Source organism: Canis lupus, chromosome 16, assembly GCF_003254725.2.
Source record: "Canis lupus dingo isolate Sandy chromosome 16, ASM325472v2, whole genome shotgun sequence".
Lineage (NCBI taxonomy): Eukaryota > Metazoa > Chordata > Mammalia > Carnivora > Canidae > Canis > Canis lupus.
In genome coordinates, this window is record NC_064258.1 from 9,913,763 (window position 1) to 9,935,416 (window position 21,654).

Below are 21,654 nucleotides of genomic sequence, written 5' to 3' on the forward strand. Positions count from 1 at the left end.
GGTGACCACTCTCCATGAGGGGGACCTGCAAATGACAGGCCCACAGCAAGCCTCCTTCCTCCTCTGGGAGGATCCACGGGACAGGCCCCATGGGAGTCTGAGGGTTTGGCACACACTACAGTGAAGACTCTTCCCTGAAGTTTTGCTGAAGAGAGGGGGCTCCAGGGCTGGAGAGAGGGCATGGCCCTTTTTATTTTCATCTTCTAAAGCAGCACAGAAAGTCTTAGAGAACAAAAGCCACTTAGAGCAACCCAAGGAAGCTTACACTGGCCCCCTGGCAAGGAGTGGCGCATCTCTGCCCAGGCAAAGGCACCTGAGCATCAGCCCAGCAGGCCCCTGCCCCAGAAGAGCAGCTGAAACATCAGGTGAACATCAGCTTTACAGAGCACACAGGACTGCAAACTCCAGTGCAGGGGAAAATAATGTATAGAATTCAAGTTTTTTTTTTTTTTTTTCTCTTGATTCTTTTATCTTTAATTTAAAATTTCTCTTTATTTTTTTCTTTTTCAACTAGTTTCTTATTTTATCAACTTTTTTAAAAAATCTTTTTTTAACTTTCATTTTTACATTTACATTTTATAGGTATATTCTTCATTTTTGGCTTCCTTTCACTGTGTTCAATTTTATTTTTGTATATATATATATATATATATATATATATATATATATATATATACATTTTTTTTTTTTTTTGCTTTCTTTACAATTTTGGGGTATAGTATCTTTTAACAGACCAGAATATACCCAGGACCAAATGGATCACTGTTTTGTCCACTTGGGAGATTATATTCTCTACCCCTCAGCCCCCACCTTTTTTTTTTCTTTTCCTCTTCTTTTTTGGCTTCTGACCTCTTTGGATTCCTCTTGTGTGTATTTTGCTTGGGTTGTGGTTGATATTTTTAAATTTGTTCTCTTGTTCATCCATTCTTCTCTGGGCAAAATGATTAGAAGAAGGAATTCACTACAGAGGAAAGAACCACAGATCTAATTGGTATGGATGTAAGTAAAATGTCAGAGCTAGACTTGAGGATAATGATTATAAAAGTTACTAGTGGGGCTTGAAAAAAGCATAAAAGACACTAGAAAATCTTTTAGTGCAGAAGTAAAATCTAATCAGGGTGAAATTAAAAATGTTCTGAGATGCTGTGTAAAATGGATGTTCTAACAGCTAGGGTAAATGAGGCAGAGGAGAGAGTGACATAGAAGGCAAGATGATGGGAAGGAGGGAAGCTGAGGAAAAGAGAGAAAAACAACTAATGGATCATGAGGGGAGGCTTGGAGAAATACCATAAAGTGAAACAATATTATAATTGTTGGGATCCCAGAAGAAGAAGAGAGAGAGAGAGATAGGAGGTGTATTTGAGCAATCATAGCTGAGAACTTTCCTAGTCTAGGGAAGGAAACAGGCATTTAAATCCAAGAAGTTAAAAAAACAAACAAAACCCTCAAAATCAATAAAAGTAGATCAACATCCCAACATATAATAGTGAAGCTTGCAAATTTCAGAGATAAAGAGAAAATCCTGAAAGTAACTTGAGACAAGAGGTTCTTAACCTACAGGGTTAGGAATATTAGACCGGCAGCAGATCTATCCATAGAGACCTGTCAGGCCAGAAAGGGCTGGCATGACATATTCAGGGCCCTAAATGAGAAAAACACGCAGCCAAAAATACTTTATTCAGCAAGGCTGTCATGCAGAATGGAAGGAGAGATGAAGAGCTTCCAGGACAAACAGAAACTCAAAGAATTTGTGACCACTAAACCAGCCATGCAAGAAATATTAAAGGGGATCCTGTATGTGAAGAGAGAACCCAAAAGTGACATGGACCAGAAGGAAACTGAGACAATCTACAGAAAAAGATACTTTACAGGTAATACAATGGCACTAAGCTCATACCTTTTAACAGTTACTCTGAATGTAAATAGGCTAAATGCTCCAATCAAATGACACAGAGTATCAGATTGGATAAAAAGCAAGACCCATCCATATGCTGTCTATAAGAGACTCATTTTAAACCTAAAGACACCTCCAGATTGAAAGAAAAGGGGTGAAGAACCATTTATGATGCTAATGGACATCAAAAGAAAGCTAGGGTAGCAATCCTTATATCAGATAAATTAGATTTTAAACTAAAGACTGTCCTAAGGGGTGAAGAGGGACACTATAACATATGTAAAGGGTCTATTCAACAAGATGATCTAACAATTAGAAATATTTATGCTCCTAACTTGGGAGCACCCAAATATATAAAGCAATTAATAACCAAATTAAACACATTGATAATAATACAATAATAGTAGGGGACATCAACACCTTACCCACAGCAATGAACAGATGATCTAAACAGAAGATCAATAAAGAAACAAGGGCTTTGAATGACACACTGGAACAAATGGACACCACTGATATACACAGAGGATTCCATCTTAAAGCATCAGAATGCACATTCTTCTCGAGTGTACATGGAACATTCTCCAGATAAGATCATATACTGGATCACAAATCAGGTCTCAACAGGTACCAAAAGATTGGGATTATTCCCTGAATATTTTCAGACCACAATGCTTTGAAACTTGAACTCAGTCACAAGAGGAAATTTGGAAGGAACTCAAACACTTGGAGATTAAAGAGCATCTTACTAAAAAAATGAATGGGTCAACCAGGAAATTAAAGAAGAATCTTAAAAAATCATGGAAACAAATGAAAAAGCAACTGTTCAAAACCTTTGGGATACAGCAAAGGCGGTCCTAAGAGGGAAGAACACAACAATACAAGCCTTTCTAAAAAAAATTAGAAGTCTCAAATACACAAGCTAAACTTACACCTAAAGGAGCGGAGAAAGAACAGCAAATAAAGTCTAAACCAAGCAGGATAAGAGAAATAGTAAAGATTAAAGCAGAAATCATTGAAATAGAAACCAAAAGAACAGTAGAACAGATCGATGAAACTAGAAGCTGGTTCTTTGAAAGAATGAAGTCTGGCTAGGGGTTTACTGATATCACTATCAAAAAAGAAAAGAGAAAAGACCCAATTTAATAAAATCTTGAATGAAAGAGGAGAGATCATGACCAACATCAAAGAAAGACAAGAGATCATGACCAACATCAAAGAAAGACAAATAATTTTAAGAACATATTATGAACAACCATATGCCAACAAATTAGGCAATCTGGAAGAAATGGATGCATGCCTGGAAACTTATAAACTACCAATACTGAAACAGGAAGAAATAGAAAACCTGAACAGACCCATTATCAGCAAGGAAATTGAATCAGTCCTTAAAAATCTTCCAACAAACCAGAGTCCAGGGCCAGATGGCTTCCCTGGGGAATTCTACCTAACATTTTTAAAAAAACTAATACCTATTCTTCTAAAGCTGTTTCAAAAAATAGAAAGGGAAGGAAAACTTCCAAACTCATTCTTTAAGGCCAGCATTACCTTGATCCCAAAACCAGACAAAGACCCAACCAAAAAAGGAGAATTACTGACCAATATCCCTGATGAATATGGATGCCAAAATTCTCACTGAGATACTAGCCAGTGATACTAATGTTGGATAGGATCCAACATTAAAGGGATTATTCAATAAGATCAAGTGAGATTTATTCCTGGGATGCAGGGGTGGTTCAACATTCACAAAGCAATCAACGTGATACATCATATTAATAAAAGACAAGACAAGAACCTTACGATCCTCTCAATTGAGGCAGAAATAGCCTTTGATGAAATACTGCATTCTTTCTTGATTAAAATTCCCCAGTGTAGGGATAGAGGGAACATACCTCAATATCATAGAAGCCATATACCAAAAGCCCATGGCAAATGTCATTCTCAATGATAAAAAACCGAGAGCTTTTCCCCTAAGGTCAGGAACACAACAGGGATGCCCACTCTCACCACTATTGTTCAACATAGTACTGGAATTCCTAACCTCAGCCATCAGACAACAAAAAGAGGGATGCCTGGATGTCTTAGTGGTTGGGCATCTGCCTTCGGTTCAGGTCATGATCCTGGAGTCCTGGGATTGAGTCCTACATCGGGCTCCTTGTGGGGAGCCTGCTTCTCCCTCTGCCTCTCTCTCTCTCTCTCTCTCTCTCTTTCTCTTTCTCTTTTTCTTTCTCATGAATAAGTAAAATCTTTAAAAAAAATAAATAAAAGGCATTCAAACTGGCAAAGAAGTCAGACTCTCACTCTTTGCAGATGACATGATACTTTATCCTTTGGATAGTCCTTTGTGTTTTTCTTTTAGTTTTGTTGACTGTTTCCTTTGCTGTGCAGAAGCTTTTTATCTTGATGAAGTCCCAATAGTTCACTTTGGCTTTTGTTTCCCTTGCTTTTGGAGATGTGTCTAGCATGTGGAAAACACAAAGGATTCCACCCCCAAATTGCTAGAACTCATACAGGAATTCAGCAACATGGCAGGATATAAAAATCAATGCACAGAAATCAGTTTAATTTCTATACACTAACAGTGAGACAGAAGAAAGAGAAATTAAGGAACCTATACCATTAACAATTGTACCAAAAACCATAAGATACCTAGGAACAAACCTAACCAAAGAAGTAAAGGATCTGTACTCTAAAACCTAAAGACCACTTATGAAATTGTGGAAAACACAGAGAAATGGAAAAACATTCCGTACTCATGGATTGGAAGAATAAATATTGTGGAAATGTCTATGCTATCCAAAGCAATCTATGCATTCAGTGCAATCCTTATCAAAATATCATCAACATTTTTCACAAAGCTGGAACAAATAATAACTTGTATGGAATGAGAAAAGACTCTGAATAGCTAAAGAAATGTTAAAAGAAAACCAAAGCTGGTGGCATCACAATGCAGACTTCAAGCTATATTACAAAGCTCTAATCATAAAGACAGTGTGGTGTTGGCACAAAAACAGACACATAGATCAATGCACAGAATAGAGAACCCAGAAATGGACCCTCAGCTCTATGGTCAACTTATCTTCAACAAAGCAGGAAAGAATATCTAATGTAAAAAGGACAGTCTCTTCAATAAATGGTGCTGGGAAAATTGGACAGCCATGTGCAGAAGAATGAAACTGGACCATTCTCTTATACCAGACACAAAGATAAACTCAAAATGCATGAAAGATCTAAATGTGAGACAAGAATCCATCAAAATACTAGAGGAGAACACAGGCAACAACCTCTGAGGCCACAGTAACTTCTTGCTAGACACATCTCTAAAAGCAAGGGAAACAAAAGCCAAAATGAACTATTGGGACTTCATCAAGATAAGAAGCTTTTGCACAGCAAAGGAAACAGTCAACAAAACTAAAAGACAACTACGGAATGGAAGAAGAAATCTCAAATGACATATCAGATAAAGGGCTAGTATCCAAAATCTGTAAAGAACTTATCAAACTCAACACCCCCAAAACAAATAATCCAGTCAGGATATGGGCAGAGAACACAAACATTTCTCCAAAGAAGATAGACGAATTACCAACATACACACACTGAAAAAATGCTCTACATAACTGGGCATCAGAGAAATACAAATCAAAACCACAATACCACCTCATACCAGCGAGAATGGCTAAAGTTAACAAGAGGAAACAACAAATGTTGGTGAGGATGTAGATAGAGGGGAACCCTCTTGCACTGTTGGTGGGAATGCAAGGTAGTACAGGCACTCTGGAAAACAGCATGGTGGCTCCTCAAGAAGTTAAAAATAGAGCTACCCTACCACCCAGCAATTGCACTACTAGGTATTTACTCCAAAGATACAAATGAAGTGATCCAGAGGGGCACCTGCACCCCAATGTTCATAGCAGCAATGTCCACAGTAGCCAAACTATAGAACGAGCTGAGATATCTATTGACAGATGAATGAATACACACACACACACACACACACACACACACACAGGATCATAGGAGAAGGGAGGGAAAACTGAATGGGAATTCATCAGAGAGGGAGAAAAACCATAAGAGACTCAACTATAGGAAACAGTTACTGGAGGGAAGGTGGGGGGGGATGGGGTAACTGGGTAATGGGCATGAAGGAGGGCATGTGATGTGATGAGCACTGGGTGTTATGTGCAACTGATGAATTATTGAACACTACATCTGAAACTAATCATGTATTATATGTTGGCTAATTGAATTTAAAGTAAAAAAAAGGTAAAAATACCTTAATGCCTAGTTTGTAATACTCCACCCATAAAATCATTCTAGGAAGCTCTTTGGACATGGGACATTAAGTTTTACAGTGACTTGAAAGAACTATTCAAATTCAGGGTAAGGAGCCTAGGTTGCTCAATGTGTTAAATGTCCGACTCTGGCTGAGGTCAGGATCTCAGGATCATGAGATCAAGCCCCTCTTTGGGCTCCATCCTGGGAGTGGAGCCTGCTTAGAATTTTCTCTCTCTCCCTCTCCCCCTCTCCCTTTGCACCACCATCTTCCCTTACTCTAAGAAACAAAGAAATTCATGAATAAAACCAAGCCAGATTATATGCTGACTATACCTAGATTTTTCGTCCTTGAATTTTTTTCTTGGCTGTTTTTGTAAAATGATGTTTTTATTTTAAGAAAGTGTATTTATGTCGAAAAAGTCATTGTGTCAGTCCATTTGGACTGCTATAACAAAATACCACAGACGGGGTAGATTATAGAGAACAAATTTATTGTTCATTTCTGGAGGCTGCGAAGTCCAAGATCAAAGGCTCCATAGTATGTTCAGTGTTGTGAGCACCCCCCCTCCGGTTCTAAGCCGGCATCTTCTCACTGTGTCCTCACCTGGTGGAGGGGGCAAGGGAGTTGTGTGTGGAATTCTTTATAAGGTCACTAACCCATTCATGAGGGCCCCATCTTCATGACCTAAGTACCTCCCAAAGGTCCCACCTTCGATTATCATCTTTGGGGGTTAGGATTTCAACGTATGAATTAGGGGGTATATAAACATTCAGATTGTAGCAGTCATTCATCTCTCCTGGTTTATTTGTGTAGAGAAATCTAGCTGTTTGGGTCATAAGGCTGTGTCGAAGGTACAACGGACTATTTTATCATACAAACACACACACACACACACATACACACACTCTTGTATGTGCACTGATTTATTATAAAGGCAGATTAATTTGACACATTCTAGAGCACCACAGAGAAAAGCACATGCTCTGGAATCAGATTGCCTGGGTTTGAATCCTGGCTCTGCCACTAACTAGCCTTACGAGCTGTGTGATCTTGGGTACATTTCTTAACCTTCCTGTGCTGTAGTTTACTTCTCTGTAGAAGGAGGTGATAACAGTGCTTAAATGGAAAGATTATTATGAAGGCTAAATGGGGTGATATAGAGAGCGTTTAGAACAGTGCTTGGTACATAGTTAATATTTAATGATGGCCTTTATTTTATGTAGAATAAATTGTAGTTCTAATTCTAAGGGTGGATTTAGTTCTTCGCTTCCTTGCTTGCTGACAGCTCCAGGCCTCCATGATGCAAAATGCCACAGAGGACGTCGAAGGTGACAACTCCAGCCCTTCTGGGAGCACTGGCCAGAGGGCTTCTGCAGGTGCCCACGGGGCTGAGGATGACCATGAAGAAGAGGTATGTGGGACTCAGTAGTTGACAAAGATGCCCCAGTGTGTACAGATTCTAGATGTGGGATCTCATCAAGGATGATTGTCAAATATTTAATGGCCAGTAGGGTGTGGCCACCAGCCCATCAGAAAGGATTTAGGCAGTGGAGCTGGGAGGGTCAGGAGGACCTGATCCTGTAGTTGCCGAGTCCAGGGAAGTTGGGAAGGTTGCAAGGGAGGGGGGAAAGCCTATAGGATCAATGGCTACTCGGGACACCTGAGGGGCTCAGTCAGTCAGGTGTCCCAACTCTTGATTTCAGCTCAGGTCATGATCTCAGGGTCATGATATCTTCTCTCCTTCTCCCTCTGCCTCTCCTTCACCCTAAAATAAATAAATCTTTGGGGAAAAAAGAAAAAAAACCCAGCTATTCACCAACCAATCTAGGGGTGTTTTAACATTTTAATCCAGGTGCTGGTGTATCTGTGAGTGTGGGGTGAGTACCAGCCTTCGGATCAATTGGCATAGAAGCTCCTCGATGTTAGCGAGACCTCCTTGACTCAGAACCGTGCCCCGGGAGTCAGCTGTGTTTGTTATGTGCTGTCCAATCAGTGCCCCTCAAACCAAGAGAGCTGGGCCCAACTCTAGCCCTATTGTTAAAGTCAAAGGCGGGTTATTTCTTCCCAGCCGGCCTCCCGGACAGAAGCATGCCCAGCCTGCCCAGCCGCCATCCCCCCTTTGTTTTCCTGTCTCCACCCGGGCTCTGCTGGGACTTAGCTGACCTATCTTTGTAACATTATCTGCCTCTCCTGTGAATTCATGAATTGTTCTGTGCCCTTCCCCCTCCCTGCCCATTTCTGTCCAAGGGCAGCCACTCCCCATCAGGAATGTGCTGCATTTTCCCAGATGAAGCAGGTGGCTGTTTTTATTCCACCATTGAAGTGCCTCAGATGCCTGAATGGGCTGGGGGTTTTAACTGGAGTTCTGTTCTAATCCTGGAGTGGGGATGGGGATAGGGCTCCTGTGAAGCCTGAGGGATGCTATAAGAAGCTCCATATGTGGTGTGAATTACTTAAAGAAATATGTTCATTTAAACTAATGGATGGTCAATTAGAATTAATGAAAAATCTGGATCAGATTTTTCCAACAGGATTCCAGGTACAGAGAATAACCCATATTAGTGGCTATTAATATTACTGTCTGTCCGACTTGCTGGGATGTTTTAGAATCCAGCCTGCACATCATCTGCCTCACTCTGTCCCAGCCTCTCCCATACACCCTCTCTCCTCTGTTCTCCTGCCCTCGGGATTTACCCAGTCACTGCACCTGCTGCTTCTGCAGTGAACTGGCTGCCACCGTTTGGGCCGCACATAGGTTCCTTCCCCCAAGCACCATCATGCCTGGGTCTCCCATTGCAAAGTAAATACAGGCTTGATTACATTGTCCCCTCTGACCTCTCTCCCCACCAGGTGTTGGCCAATCTCAGGGTGAAGGGCACAGTTCTCAAGACTGTCAAGTCCGCCCAAGACTTCTGCCTCTAGCTGCAGGTTTGCAGACCCTCCCCCCCCCCCAAGACCACCGTCTCCTCAGACCAGTCAGTTACAAATTCAAGGTCCTTCACATTCCATCAGGGCCAGTAATTGGTAGAATGACTTAGAGAATTCACTAATGTGCGATCCTTATAATTAGAGTTTCATTGTAGCACATGTATACAGATCAGAAGCAGCCAGAGGAAGGGGCACCTGTGTGGAATCCGACATAGGGAGGGTTCCAAATTTCAGAATTTTGTGTCCTTAGGGAGGCATTAGTCTCCCATCATCGACATGTGGCAACATGCACACAGAATTGCCAGCCCAGGAAGCTCACCTGAGCTCCAGTGTCTGAAGTTTCATTGGAGTTTCATTACATAGGCGTGCAATTCAGTGGTTGTGTTCCATCCCTTCCATAGAGATGGGGCTGGAAGCACATGGGGCCAAGTCACAACCCTCTAACCACAGAAACTATCAGATGTGGTCCCAGGGGGATCACCATGAATAACAAAGACAGCTCCTTCCCATGGGAGATGTCAGAGGCATAGATCCCTGTCTTCTCTCCATGGCTCCTGACATGGTTGACCACTGGACCACCACCCCCATTCCTTCCTGGGTGTGTTTCTGACCTTGCCCACAGCCGTGTGACTCCTCCCAGTCTTTCGGCTTTTTCTTTACATCATCTGTTTCTTTCTCACCTCCAAATGAAGATGTTTGGAGCTCTTCTTTCTGTGCTTTTTCCCTTGTGTATCTTCCCAGTCTACTTCCTCCCACCACCCCTCCTCCCACAGGTGAGGTCATAGGTATCCAGTTGCAGTCATGACTTTGCTTCTAGCCTGTCTGCCTCTCCTACTGTGTGCTGAGAGATTCTACTTGTATGGCCAGCTGTGACCTGAAATGCAACATATCTGAATATGTCAACTAATCTCCTTCTCCAAGTTTCCATTTCTGTCAATGCCATTCTTTAGTGCCTCAGACTCATGCTTGCTTCAGCACATATACTAAAATAGTGCCTCAGACTCAAGAGCCTCAGAGCCCTGTATGACTCTGGTGCCTACTGGGTGAAAGACCCTTCTGTGTCCCCACAGTACTTCTGATTCTTGATTATTGTGCTTTCCATGCACATTGTCCCCACTAGACTGAGCCACTCGAGGGCTGGGGTGGTGCCAGCCAAACTGTTGCCCCCACCGTGGCAGAGCACATTTCTTCCTCCCCATCCCTGGATTAGTAAATTAATCAACCAACAGGCTCTTTTGTTATTGGCTTTGCCCTTGGGGGCCATTTTGCCACCAGGTTAATCTTCCCCCAATACTTCTTTATCCCCACCCCCATTTTCTATTCAGATACCTTTTTATGGTTCCTCATTGACTCCAGGTTATTTTTGTCAACTCTGTCCTTTCCTGAAACTTCAACGCCTGGTCTCTCCTTTCCCCTCCTCACCAGACAAGCTCCCACTTCCACCAAACTGTTCCTCCACCCCCACCCCAGAACTCACCTTCCTGATGTTCCCAATTTCCTGCCTTTTCCCTACCAGGAGTCATCTCCTTCACCAGGAATGGTCTTGCTTAGCTTTTACTTCCGGATGCCTCCCCCTCCTTCATGGCACAGTGCACATCTACCTCCTGTGATGCCTTACCAGCTGTTCTCTCTTCTTCTTTGAACTTTTTCCAGCTATTTCTGGGAAGCATTATTGCACACATACTGTGTTTCCTACTTTGTGCTGTTAACTCTCTTCCTACGAGTATATTATCTTTCTCTAGTTCAACTGGAAGTGACTTACGGTGGAGGCCATGTTTTATTCATCTGTGTATCATTAGTAATACCTTTCATATAGGGAATACTTAATGAAATTAGAATAAAAAACCCACAACCTCTCTCTTTCAGTTCAATTTTGGAGACGTCTTTGTGCATCAAGCCATCCACACCATCGAGTATTGCCTGGGCTGCATTTCAAACACAGCCTCTTACCTCCGGCTCTGGGCCCTCAGCCTGGCTCATGCACGTGAGTGAGTGGCCCTCAGGGTCACAATCAGATCTCCCCTGGGAAACAGAATCAAAGTACTTGCCTTCTTGGGTTATTTCTGGCTGTTCGTTCGTAGGAAGAAGTGACTTTTCCAGTAGGTCTGATTTTATATTCCTAGAGTGGTTACTCTCTGTATCAGTTTCCTATGGCTGCTGTAAAGAATTGCCACAAATAGCAGCGTAAAACAATTTACTATATTATAGCTCTGGAGTCCTAGAACCAAGGTGTCAGCACGACTAGGTTCCTTCTAGAAGCTCTAGGGGAAAGTCCATTTCCTTGCCATTTCTAGTTTCTAGAGGTTTCTTGCATTTCTTGGTTCTTAGGCTCATTGCTCTGACACCTGCTTCAGGCCTCATGTCTCCAGTTTCTCTGGCTCTGACTGCCCTGCCTTCCCCTTCTAAGGACCCTTGCGGTTACCTTGGATAATCCAGGATAATCTCCTTATCTCAGCATTCCTTCAATTAATCCTGTCTGCTGAATCCATTCTTAATTCCTTTTGCCATATGGCATTTTCCTGGGTTCTTAGGATTAAAATATGGCCATCTTTGGGGGATTCACTTTGAGAGAAAGCCTGTCTTAACTGTGAACACTGGGAGGAAATGGGCTGCCGATTAAGCTGACCCACTGGGGGGGGGGGGGGGCTGTGCTCACCACCTCAATGAATTCACAGCCATCTAGGGTCAAGCTAGGCCCAGTAATCCAATTTTTTTTTTTTTTTAATTTTTTTTTTAATTTTTATTTATTTATGATAGTCACAGAGAGAGAGAGAGAGAGAGAGAGAGAGAGAGAGAGAGGCAGAGACACAGGCAGAGGGAGAAGCAGGCTCCATGCACCGGGAGCCCGATGTGGGACTCGATCCCGGGTCTCCAGGATCGCGCCCTGGGCCAAAGGCAGGCGCCAAACCGCTGCGCCACCCAGGGATCCCTCAATTTTGAAAATGATTCCATCCCCAGAGTTTACTTAAGTCTGGAATCCTGATTCTCCAAACGATTTTGTAAGATCTCTCTTTATCTCTGCCCACTTCTTTGGTCTTGTCCATTGGTAATGCCCTCAGTGCCCCAGCAGCCCCAGTCATAAGCAGTGACCACAAGGACCTGCACCAAGGCTCCTGGAGCTGCCATGCTCTTTGGGCCCCTCTGTGTGTTTACCCTACAGTCTCCTGGTCTGAAATATTCCTCTCCACCCCCCGCTTTTTTAAGTAGGCTCCATGCCTAGCATGGTGCCCAACTTGGGGGTTGAACCCATGACTCTGAGATCAAGAGTCACATGCTTAACTAACTGAGCCATCCAGGTTCCCCTATTCCTCGCTTCTTTAATTTTCTTCCCACCTGGTATCTAATTCTCCTTTAGGACTCACACAGATTGTGCCTCCCCTGGGAATCTTCCTCCCTGGTTCCCCATGTGAAGAATTCCTTTCTCTGGGTTCTGGGAGTTGTCCCATCCTAGCACGGATTGCAATTCTGTTATGATTAGCCTGTCTCCCTACTAGACTGAGCTCCTGGAAAGCAAGGTCCCTGTCTTCTATCCCTGTGTTCCCAGCATTGATCACAAGGCGTGGAACAGAGAAACCAGGCCAAAGTAGGTACTTGATGGGTAGAAAATAAAACAATGAAAGTGAGATTGCTTGTTGATTTATAGCAGAAAGGAAGTGCTCACCATTTGTCTTCACTGCTCAGGCTGTGTTCATTTTCTTGTGGCAACTCCATGCATACACACGTACACTCTTCTGCATGCACACAGGTGCTTAGATGCATACATCATCTGCACATGAGCACCTGCATGTGTTTACTTGGGCACTGACATGCATTCATGTGAGGTGCTTAGCCAGGGACCCAAAGTGGAACTCTGAGCTTCGTGTGGTCAGTGGTGTTGATATCAGCCTTTAGCTCCGATCTCAGATGTGGTTTGGAGGGTTCAGGTCACAACTAGATAGGATAGGAGGGTCTCCTCTGGCCAGCCCATGACCATTGAGGGAGTAATTTGACTCCAGATAATCCATATGGCTCCCAGTTGCCTGGCACAGTCCACCCATTGCGTCTTTCTGGAACTTCCTGAGATGTATAGTTTGCATGAATACCTTCTGCTTCATGCTAACAAACTTGCTTGAAGAGGTAGTTTGGTAGAGTGACAACAAATACTGATTCTATTCTAGTTTCCATTCTACCAGTTTTAGCTCAGTAACTTAGCAGCTTAACCTGTATATGCCGTGGCTTTCCTGTGTTGTTCTGGTAACTAGCCTGCTGTGTTAGTCAGGCTGGGCTAGTATGCGCTGCTCTAACAACCACCCCCCAGATGTCAGCAGCTTAAAACAATTTACTACTCTCGCACTTCTGTGTTCATCAGTGCCATGCCAAGACCTAATTTGAGGGAGGCTGGATTTGGACATGTGCTTTAAAAGTCACCAAGATAGGGTACAAAGTGGAGGTGAGAGTGAAGCATTAGAAATTACACACCTGGATTCCCACAGGTGTGGAGTGAGGCTTCCATGAGCTACTGTGAATGAGAAGACTTCACTGAAAGGCCCTGTGAAAGTAGATGGTATGACTATTAGACCTCCGCCCATTGGACCTAGAGCAGAGGAAAACAGCTCTTGGGGAAACTAGGATTTTGCCATATCTAAGGAACATGGGGGAAGAGAAACCACATGAGATCCTTAGCGCAGTACAGTTCAAATTGCTTTCAGCTTTTATGTCAATAATTTAGTAAAGATAGAGGCAAAGAATCCATGTTGACTCAGAGCACAGAGGAGTGGGTAGGGGTATAAGTAGATGGGGTAAAGCTGTTCCCACCATGAAGGACCCTGTGTCACTCCAGCAGAAAGCCAGAGCTCAGGGGGCACAGTACAGACATAGGTACTTCTCTTTGTGCTCCCAAGTGTCTGTGTCCCATCATGTCCCAGTGACCACTTGCAAGTGACACACCTTTATCACTTGGGGTCATGCCACTGTGACCTCTCGGTTGGGGGACCTCAAGTCTCAAATAAAAAATGTAATGATATATCTCCGTGGAAGGGAGATTGCAAACAAGCCCTCTGGTGTCTCTTCTTGTAAGGGCGCCAATACCATCATGAGGGCCCCCACCCTTATGACCTCATCAAATCCCAGTCATCTCCTAAAGACCTCCTCTCCAAATACCATCACTTTGGTAGGTAGGGCTTCAATATATGAATTTGAGGAGTGGAGAAAATACAAAATTCAGTACATAACATGTATTCTTTTTGTTTTGCTTCTGTGGTGTAACATGTTTCTTGGATTTATTCATATTGTTACTGGTAGCTATAGGTTGCTTACTTTCATTAGTGAGTAACATGCCACCATATGTTTGTCATCATGACAGAAATTCTTCCTTTGTGAGCAAAGCTGCCATAGATGATCTCATACAGGTGCTCTAGGGCACACGTGCTTGAGTTTTCTACCTGAGCATGGAGTTTTGGGATTCTAGGGTGTGCCGACCCACGAATATAGTATGGAGAAAAGCTGCACTTGCCAGATAAACCCTGTGGTTGAGAATGTTTCTTTTGCTCTTACAGAACTGTCTGAGGTGCTCTGGACCATGGTGATGAACATCGGCCTTCGCCTGCGAGGCTGGGGAGGACTCATTGGGGTCTTTGTCATTTTTACCATATTTGCCGTTCTGACAGTAGCCATCCTTCTGATCATGGAGGGCCTCTCTGCGTTCCTTCATGCCCTGCGACTGCACTGGTGAGCATGGCCACACTACTGTAGTAGAGGCTCCATTTGCTCTAGTGAGAGAGGACCAGCCAGCTGGCTGCAGGTCTTGACCAAGTGTAGTCACCTGTTGTTGTAATATTACATGATGATATATGTGCATTTGTGTGTGTGTGCATACACATGTATATGTGTGTGCACATGTGTGCTCCTACACAGGTATGCACATGTGTTTGCATGCATGTGCACATGTGTGCTCCTGCACAGGCATGCACACGTGTATGCGTGTGTGTGCACATGCATAGGTGCATGTATATGTATATAATGCCTGCCCTATAATCAATGTTATTTCCCCATGTACTCATTCTCTTTTAAATATTCGTTTGTTGTATTACAACTGGCTTCAAGATGAGGGGCACCTCCAAGTGTTGGTAAGATGACAGATCTGAAATAGGCTCACAGAGGCACACTGAAGGAATCTGGGACATTTGGCCCTTGTTGCTGAGTGCAAGAATTACACCAGTAGTATAGACTACTGATCTCTACAAAGTGGAAACAGAAGGAGGGTACCTGGAAACCTGGAAGGAGGATGGTGCTCACAGGAGGCCCTTGACATTCACACGTGTCCAGAGACCATCAGCCATCACTAAGTTTACAAATATAAAGACATTTGCTGAAGCTTCTGTTTTTTTTTTTTAATTTAAAAAAAAAATTTTTTTTTATTTATGATAGTCACACAGAGAGAGAGAGAGAGAGAGAGGCAGAGACACAGGCAGAGAGAGAAGCAGGCTCCATGCACCGGGAGCCCGATGTGGGATTCGATCCCGGGTCTCCAGGATCGCGCCCTGGGCCAAAGGCAGGCGCCAAATCGCTGCGCCACCCAGGGATCCCTGAAGCTTCTGTTTTTATTCCAAGTCATATCTTAGCCAAGAATCTTGAGTGTGTGTGTGCGTGCCCACAGACCATCTTCAGCTTTCATTGGTGTTTCTACCTTCCTTGTTGCCCACTGTTCATTAAGATAAGTTTTTAGACTCCATGTATTGAATGGAGAGAATCACAGCACCCCACCTCAGGTTATGACATCACCTCTCCCCTTGTCATTAAGGAAATGAACTCTGGAACATGATCAAGCATAAAAGATCATACGTGGTGTCTGATGGAAGTTAGAAGAATGTTAGGTTAAGGTTCTGGGTATCTTGCAGTAGTATGAGCCCCGTGATTAAGATCAGGATGGAAAAAAAAAAAAAAAAGATCAGGATGGAGAAGACATACCACGTATGACCTCGGGAAGCATTTTCCCCTCTCTTGAGACAAGGCTGCAGGTGGGGGTAGCTTTGTGGTGGGAGCTGTGGGGAGGGTTGTTCTTCACAGTCTCGGAGCGGGGTGGCAGAGGCCTGGACGAAGTAGTGTGGGAGAGGAAGGAAAAGGTGTAAGTGAGGGGCAAGGGAAGTGTTTTTTTTTTTTTTTTTGGAAGTGTTTTAAAAAGCTCCAGATGTCAAAAATAAATAAAATAAAATAAATAAAATAAAATAAAATATAAAATAAAATATAAAATAAAATATAAAATAAAATAAAATAAAATAAAATAAAATAAAATAAATAAAATAAAAAGCTCCAGATGATCCCTGTGGTGGCCACCAGCCTGGGTGCCTTCTGGTGTGGCTTCCTGACCCCAGCCTCTTGCTTATGTGTTTATTTTTGCTTTTTCTTGCCCCCTCCCCTCCAAGGGTGGAGTTCCAGAACAAGTTCTACGTCGGGGCTGGTTACAAGTTTGCTCCTTTCTCCTTTAAATACATCCTGGATGGGACAGCAGAGGAGTAGTTGCAGGTCCGGTGCTGGCCATCTCCTCTCGGCGGCCAAAGAAGTTCAGCCTTGTCTTCAACGTCAGCCTGTGCAAGGCAGTCGATGGGATGACTGTTCTTGGCTACCTGGAGGCGGGAAGCCATGTATATTTTACTTATAAGCCTTGGGATTTGATACAACCTAACCATGTTATAGGGGAACCGACCTCAAGTTGGGTCATAATTGTCAAACATTAAAATGATTGAGAAACGGGGAGGGCCACACTGATGTTTTCTTGCAATATTATAAATATTATATTCTGGGCCATTCCCTTGTTCTTTAAGTTGTCTTTGTTCAAAATTATTCTATAAAATTTAGTATTGATAAATACAGGCCAAAGCTAAACAGTAGGGTTACACAAACTAATTCCAGAGGATTATGTTTATTTTATTCTTTCATTTCCTGGTTCCTCAGACACCTTTTCTTTTTGCCTGGGGCTAAGCTTCATAGGATTAGGAACTTTCTCATGAATTTTTACTGCAGGTGGGAAAGCAAGGGTAATGTTCTCTGTGTGGACGCGAGGGCGGGCCCAGTGTGGCTGTCTGCATTGTTAAATCCTGTGGAATGAAGTGTGACAACATGACATCATCAGCGTCTGTTTGCTGGATACACATTATGCTGCAGGAACTGGAGAAAAAGATTTTAGGTTTGAGAAAGTTCTGGAAAACAGCTTGCCAGAAAGGAGGCCGCCAGACAGTCTTCCCTGACACTCTCTGGATCTGTTGGCCCTGAACCCATTTCTATCACTCCTGGATTGGCAAAGTCCTAAGAGCCAGGTGTAGAGAAATACATGTGTCATCAACTATTTAGCCTGAGTGACCATTATCCAAGTTAATCACAGTCTTCATGGTAACTATACCAGTAGAATTAAGCATTGTTAACATTGGTACAGCGTTTTACAGTTTACAGGGTACTTTAAAATATATATATATATATTAATTAAAAATTTTTTAAGGTAGACTCTACACTCAACATGGGAATCGTACTCCCGACCACATGATCTAGAGACACATGCTCTTATGACTGCACTAGCCAGACGCCCCACGGGGCACTTTCTACAGAATATCTTGTTCTAAAGATTCCAGAATATCTGACCAAATCCAAACTTACCTTTTGGACAGATCTCTATTTTTTTTAGCCTCCTCCTGCCCCTCCACATGGTGGGATTGACTGGTGCTCACAGAACTGTCATTGCTCACATCCAAGAAAGCTTCCATGCCACCTTCTTTGTCAATGTCATGAATTGTCTAGCACAATTTAAGGCACAATGAATGAGATGCTCAACAAATGTTCAGGGATTAAAGCAAGTGGACCTAAGAATGATCGTTGATAGCTCATGTATCCTCAGGTAGGAAGTGGGGTTAGTGATCTCCACCCCTCTGGGTTGTGGAAGGTGAGTGTCAGACACCGGGCATGGACCAGGTGCTCAGCCAGTGACATGGCCTGAAGGGAAGAACGGTCAGAAACAACATGTAAGTGTTTATGTCTGGAGAAGCCAAGTCACTGGGCAGTTAGTTTCTAGATTCTCAGCTCATCACTGCCCTTCTCACTACCTAAAAATATGCTGTGCTTAGACAGGTCACCAGCTTTTTGCCCTTTAATTCTAAGCAGTGATGGCTTTGAGAAAAGATTTGAAAGGGCAAAGCTTCCTTCTACCCCTTGCTTAGACCCCCTCTCTTCCAGGAGTCTCCATGGCCTTCCTAAGAACTGCTAGTTTTCTCTAAGTTTTGGAATCCTCCTTCCATCTCAATGAGAGATGTAATTTCCCCTTTAAAAAGGGATTGGGTAAAGAGCTACAGGAAAGGGGGTGTTACCTGGATGTCACTCACTTGTGCAGGATGCACGATTGCTCTTTAAGAAATTCTGTTCACAGAACTGAGCCAAAAGGGGAGGAGAAGACCTGGGGGCTGGGCTTCTTGATCTGGTTAGTCCAGAAGCCCCTCCAGGGGCCAACAGGGATCTAACTGCTGTGTGAGCAAAAGAACCTGAAACTGGAAAGCTTTCCAAGGAATATACAGAGGTAAGAAACTCTGATAGGCAACATGGATCTAGATTTACTTCTGCTTTGGAGTTGGTGGGAGGTAGGGGTTTGACCAGTTGTACTTGGCTGAAGTCACATGGAGTATGAAAATTTCACTCTTGCTGATGATATTGCAAAACAAATTGCGTCACACACACGCAAGCATGTTTACTTTTAAAAAGCTCTACTGTGGCTCAATTATTTCTGGCTAAAAAATTTAGTATAGGAAAATGCAATAGAATTAAAAGCCCATCAGTGCCTTACAATCTGTTTTAATGAAACTTGAATGCCATGTGAGCCTTTTGAATTTCAAAGTAGATCCTCAGTTTGTCAGTTCTTACAGATTCTTTGAAGCTTGGTCCCGGGTTACATTCTCATTGTAATTTTTAAGGAACTGATGATGAGAGGTGGGAAACATTCTTCCCCCATGCTATTCCTTCTTTTCTTGAGTTGGTCTTACTGATTATTCATCCACCATCTATCCATCCTCTTCCTAAGAAGAGATTTAGAATGGTTTAGGGAGACAACAGAAGATGCTAACCCAGCTTTTCCAGCATTCCATCTGCAATGTTTCTCATCCCTGTGGAACATTTTGTCCTCTTTTTGTTTCTGTTTTGTTTTTGTTTTTGTTTTTTAAGGTAGTCATTTATTTGAGAGAGATAGTAAATGGGAGAGAGAATCTGAAGCAGACTCCATGCTGAGCACAGAGGCTGACATGGGGCTTAATCTCATGACTGTAAGATCATGACCTGAACCAAAACCAAGAGTTCGATGCTTACCTGATTGAGCCTCCCAGCATGCCTGTCCTCTTTTTAATGAAAACTTTTTCTTTATGAAACTTTTGGCTGAAACTCTAGAAAATACTGAGAATATACTCCCTGCACATTAACTTTGAGTTAATGTTTGAATGTCTTCTTAGTGACTTGGAATGTAAACTCATTCATAATGCACAGATGCGAATGCCCAAATCCTGATATATCTCCTATCAACACCTCTGTGGCCCTCCACCCAACACGTTCCACCAAAAACGTGTCCATTTTGTTGTTGAAGACCCTGTAATGACTTGACAGGGCAGGAATGGGAGCTTTCTCTGCTGCAGGTAATGTATGTATTCGTTTCTTCCATCCCGTGCTGGGCTTAGATCAATGTTACAACTGGGACCACGAACACTGTTTCAGTGGCTGGGTGAGGGCCAGGCTTGCTCCTCTGAGTGGAGTTTGAGTGAGTCACACATCATTGATGCCCCTTTCCTGCACACCCACCCTACCCCAATACCTACTAGGCCATTCCAAACTGGAGTTTGGAAGGTTTTTTCCTTTTCTGTCAGACATACTGATTTTACCATTTAAAGCAATGCAGAACAGGGGCACCTGGGTGGCTCAGTTGGTTAAACGTCTGTCCTGCTCAATCTCAGCTCAAGGGTTGTGAGTTTGAGCCCCATGTTGGACTCCCAAGTGTGGAGCCTACGAAAAAAAAAAAAAAAGTAATGTCTTTGGTAAAAGTTATTGATTTTGTTGTGCCTTTCCTAAGTAAGATGAAGTGACTGATTTGGATGGTATCGGTGTAGATACATCCGTTTGGAGAAGTTTTGAGATCTTATGTTTCAACAGTCATGTAACACATGTGATGGCTTCCTAACACCACTTAAGTCTACCCTTGGAATAAAGTCAATCTACTTCAGAAAATAAGTAGCTTTTTTTTTTTTTTTTTCCACTTTGGAAGTTTTTCATTTGAGCCCAGTATGTTCTAATGTTAGCAGAATATTAGCAGTAAATGCTTTTGGAGAGATACACATTTGATAATCTGAAAATACTTCAAACCTTAACCCTGTGTGTATTTGATTTGTGATTACAGTGAAATTTTAGACATTTATTTGATACCTTTATTCAAAGATGAGAAACAGAACTCCCATGGCTGCTTATTTTGCAATGGGCACTGTGCCATAGTACACAAACATCATCACATTTAATCCTTGTAACAGACTTAAGAAGGAAGCTTATCAGTTAAGAATTACACACAGTTGGCTGGTCTGAGTGAAGTGGTGTGTGCATTGATCACAGCCAACTGCAGATTTCTTTGTTCCTTCTTTCCCACTGCTACTCTTGACTAGCCTAAAAAAAAAAAAAAAAAAAAAAAAAAAATTGCTCACAACTTCAAGGACCAGAAACCAGAAAGAAATAACAGCATCTTGAACAGAGAGCTTAATTTTTTCCCAAGTAGATATCTGAAGGTAAGTGGTGTACAGCTGTCGGAGAGGTTCCAGGCTTTTCCTTGCTTATGCCCTGCCAGACTTGGCCCAAAGTTTCCATATTTGCATCATGACCCAAGATGTCTGATGAAGCACCAGCCACTGAACAGTAGAGAGGGGTAGGGGCAAAAGGCCTTCTCAGAAGCCCCCCACCCCAGCCTCCACCTGCCTCTGGGTGGCCACTCTCATCAGTAGGGTACAGAGGAAGATGTTACTGGGAAGGCAGCCAGCTACTTCTCCCACAGACAGTTAGGTATTATTTCTATTTTTATAGAAGGAACTGAAATAGGAGAAATGGATTCCATTCAGTCTCAGTCTCACCATAGCTACTGATTTCCTTCTCCCTCCTTTCATCCCTCCTTGCCATCCCTTTTCCCTTCTTCCCTCAGTCCTTTTTTTTTTTTTTTTTAAGATTTTATTTATTTATTTGAGAGAGAGCACAAGTGGGGGGCAGGGAGGGGCAGAAAGAGAGAGAGGAGCAGGCTGTCTGCTGAGCAGGGAGCCTGACAGGGGGCTTGATCCCAGGACCCTGGGATCATGACCTGAGCCAAAGGCAGATGACTGAGCCTAAACCACTGAGCCACCCAGGTGCCCCCCTTTCTTCCTTCTTACGCTTGTTAATTTAGTAGGTATAAAATGATACCTAAGGATTTTTTGTGACTCTAATTTTGTCAGTTATTACAGAAGATAAACAGTTCTCCAGTTTTGCTTACAATTTATATATTTTCTTGTGAATGGCTTGTTCATATAACATGCCCATCAATCTATTTGAATCT

General features: G+C 42.8%; 2 protein-coding genes across 12 annotated transcripts in view; both read left to right on the forward strand.

The window, feature by feature from the left end:
• ATP6V0A4 (ATPase H+ transporting V0 subunit a4) overlaps positions 1-16,877 on the forward strand; it is an 84,848-nt gene extending 67,971 nt beyond the window's left edge. For all 11 annotated transcript variants that reach the window (XM_049095239.1, XM_035699730.2, XM_049095240.1 and 8 more), the window contains 4 exons: positions 7,453-7,578; positions 10,962-11,079; positions 14,630-14,801; positions 16,496-16,877. In XM_049095239.1, the coding sequence (XP_048951196.1) occupies positions 7,453-7,578; positions 10,962-11,079; positions 14,630-14,801; positions 16,496-16,589 (510 nt within the window). In that variant the 3' untranslated portion in view covers positions 16,590-16,877. The remainder of the gene's footprint in view (positions 1-7,452; positions 7,579-10,961; positions 11,080-14,629; positions 14,802-16,495) is intronic.
• Positions 16,878-17,016: 139 nt separating this feature from the next.
• Positions 17,017-21,654, forward strand: part of SVOPL (SVOP like) — an 81,946-nt gene continuing 77,308 nt past the window's right edge. The window contains exon 1 of the mRNA XM_049095250.1: positions 17,017-18,630. The gene's annotated coding sequence lies outside the window, so the exon portion shown is untranslated. The remainder of the gene's footprint in view (positions 18,631-21,654) is intronic.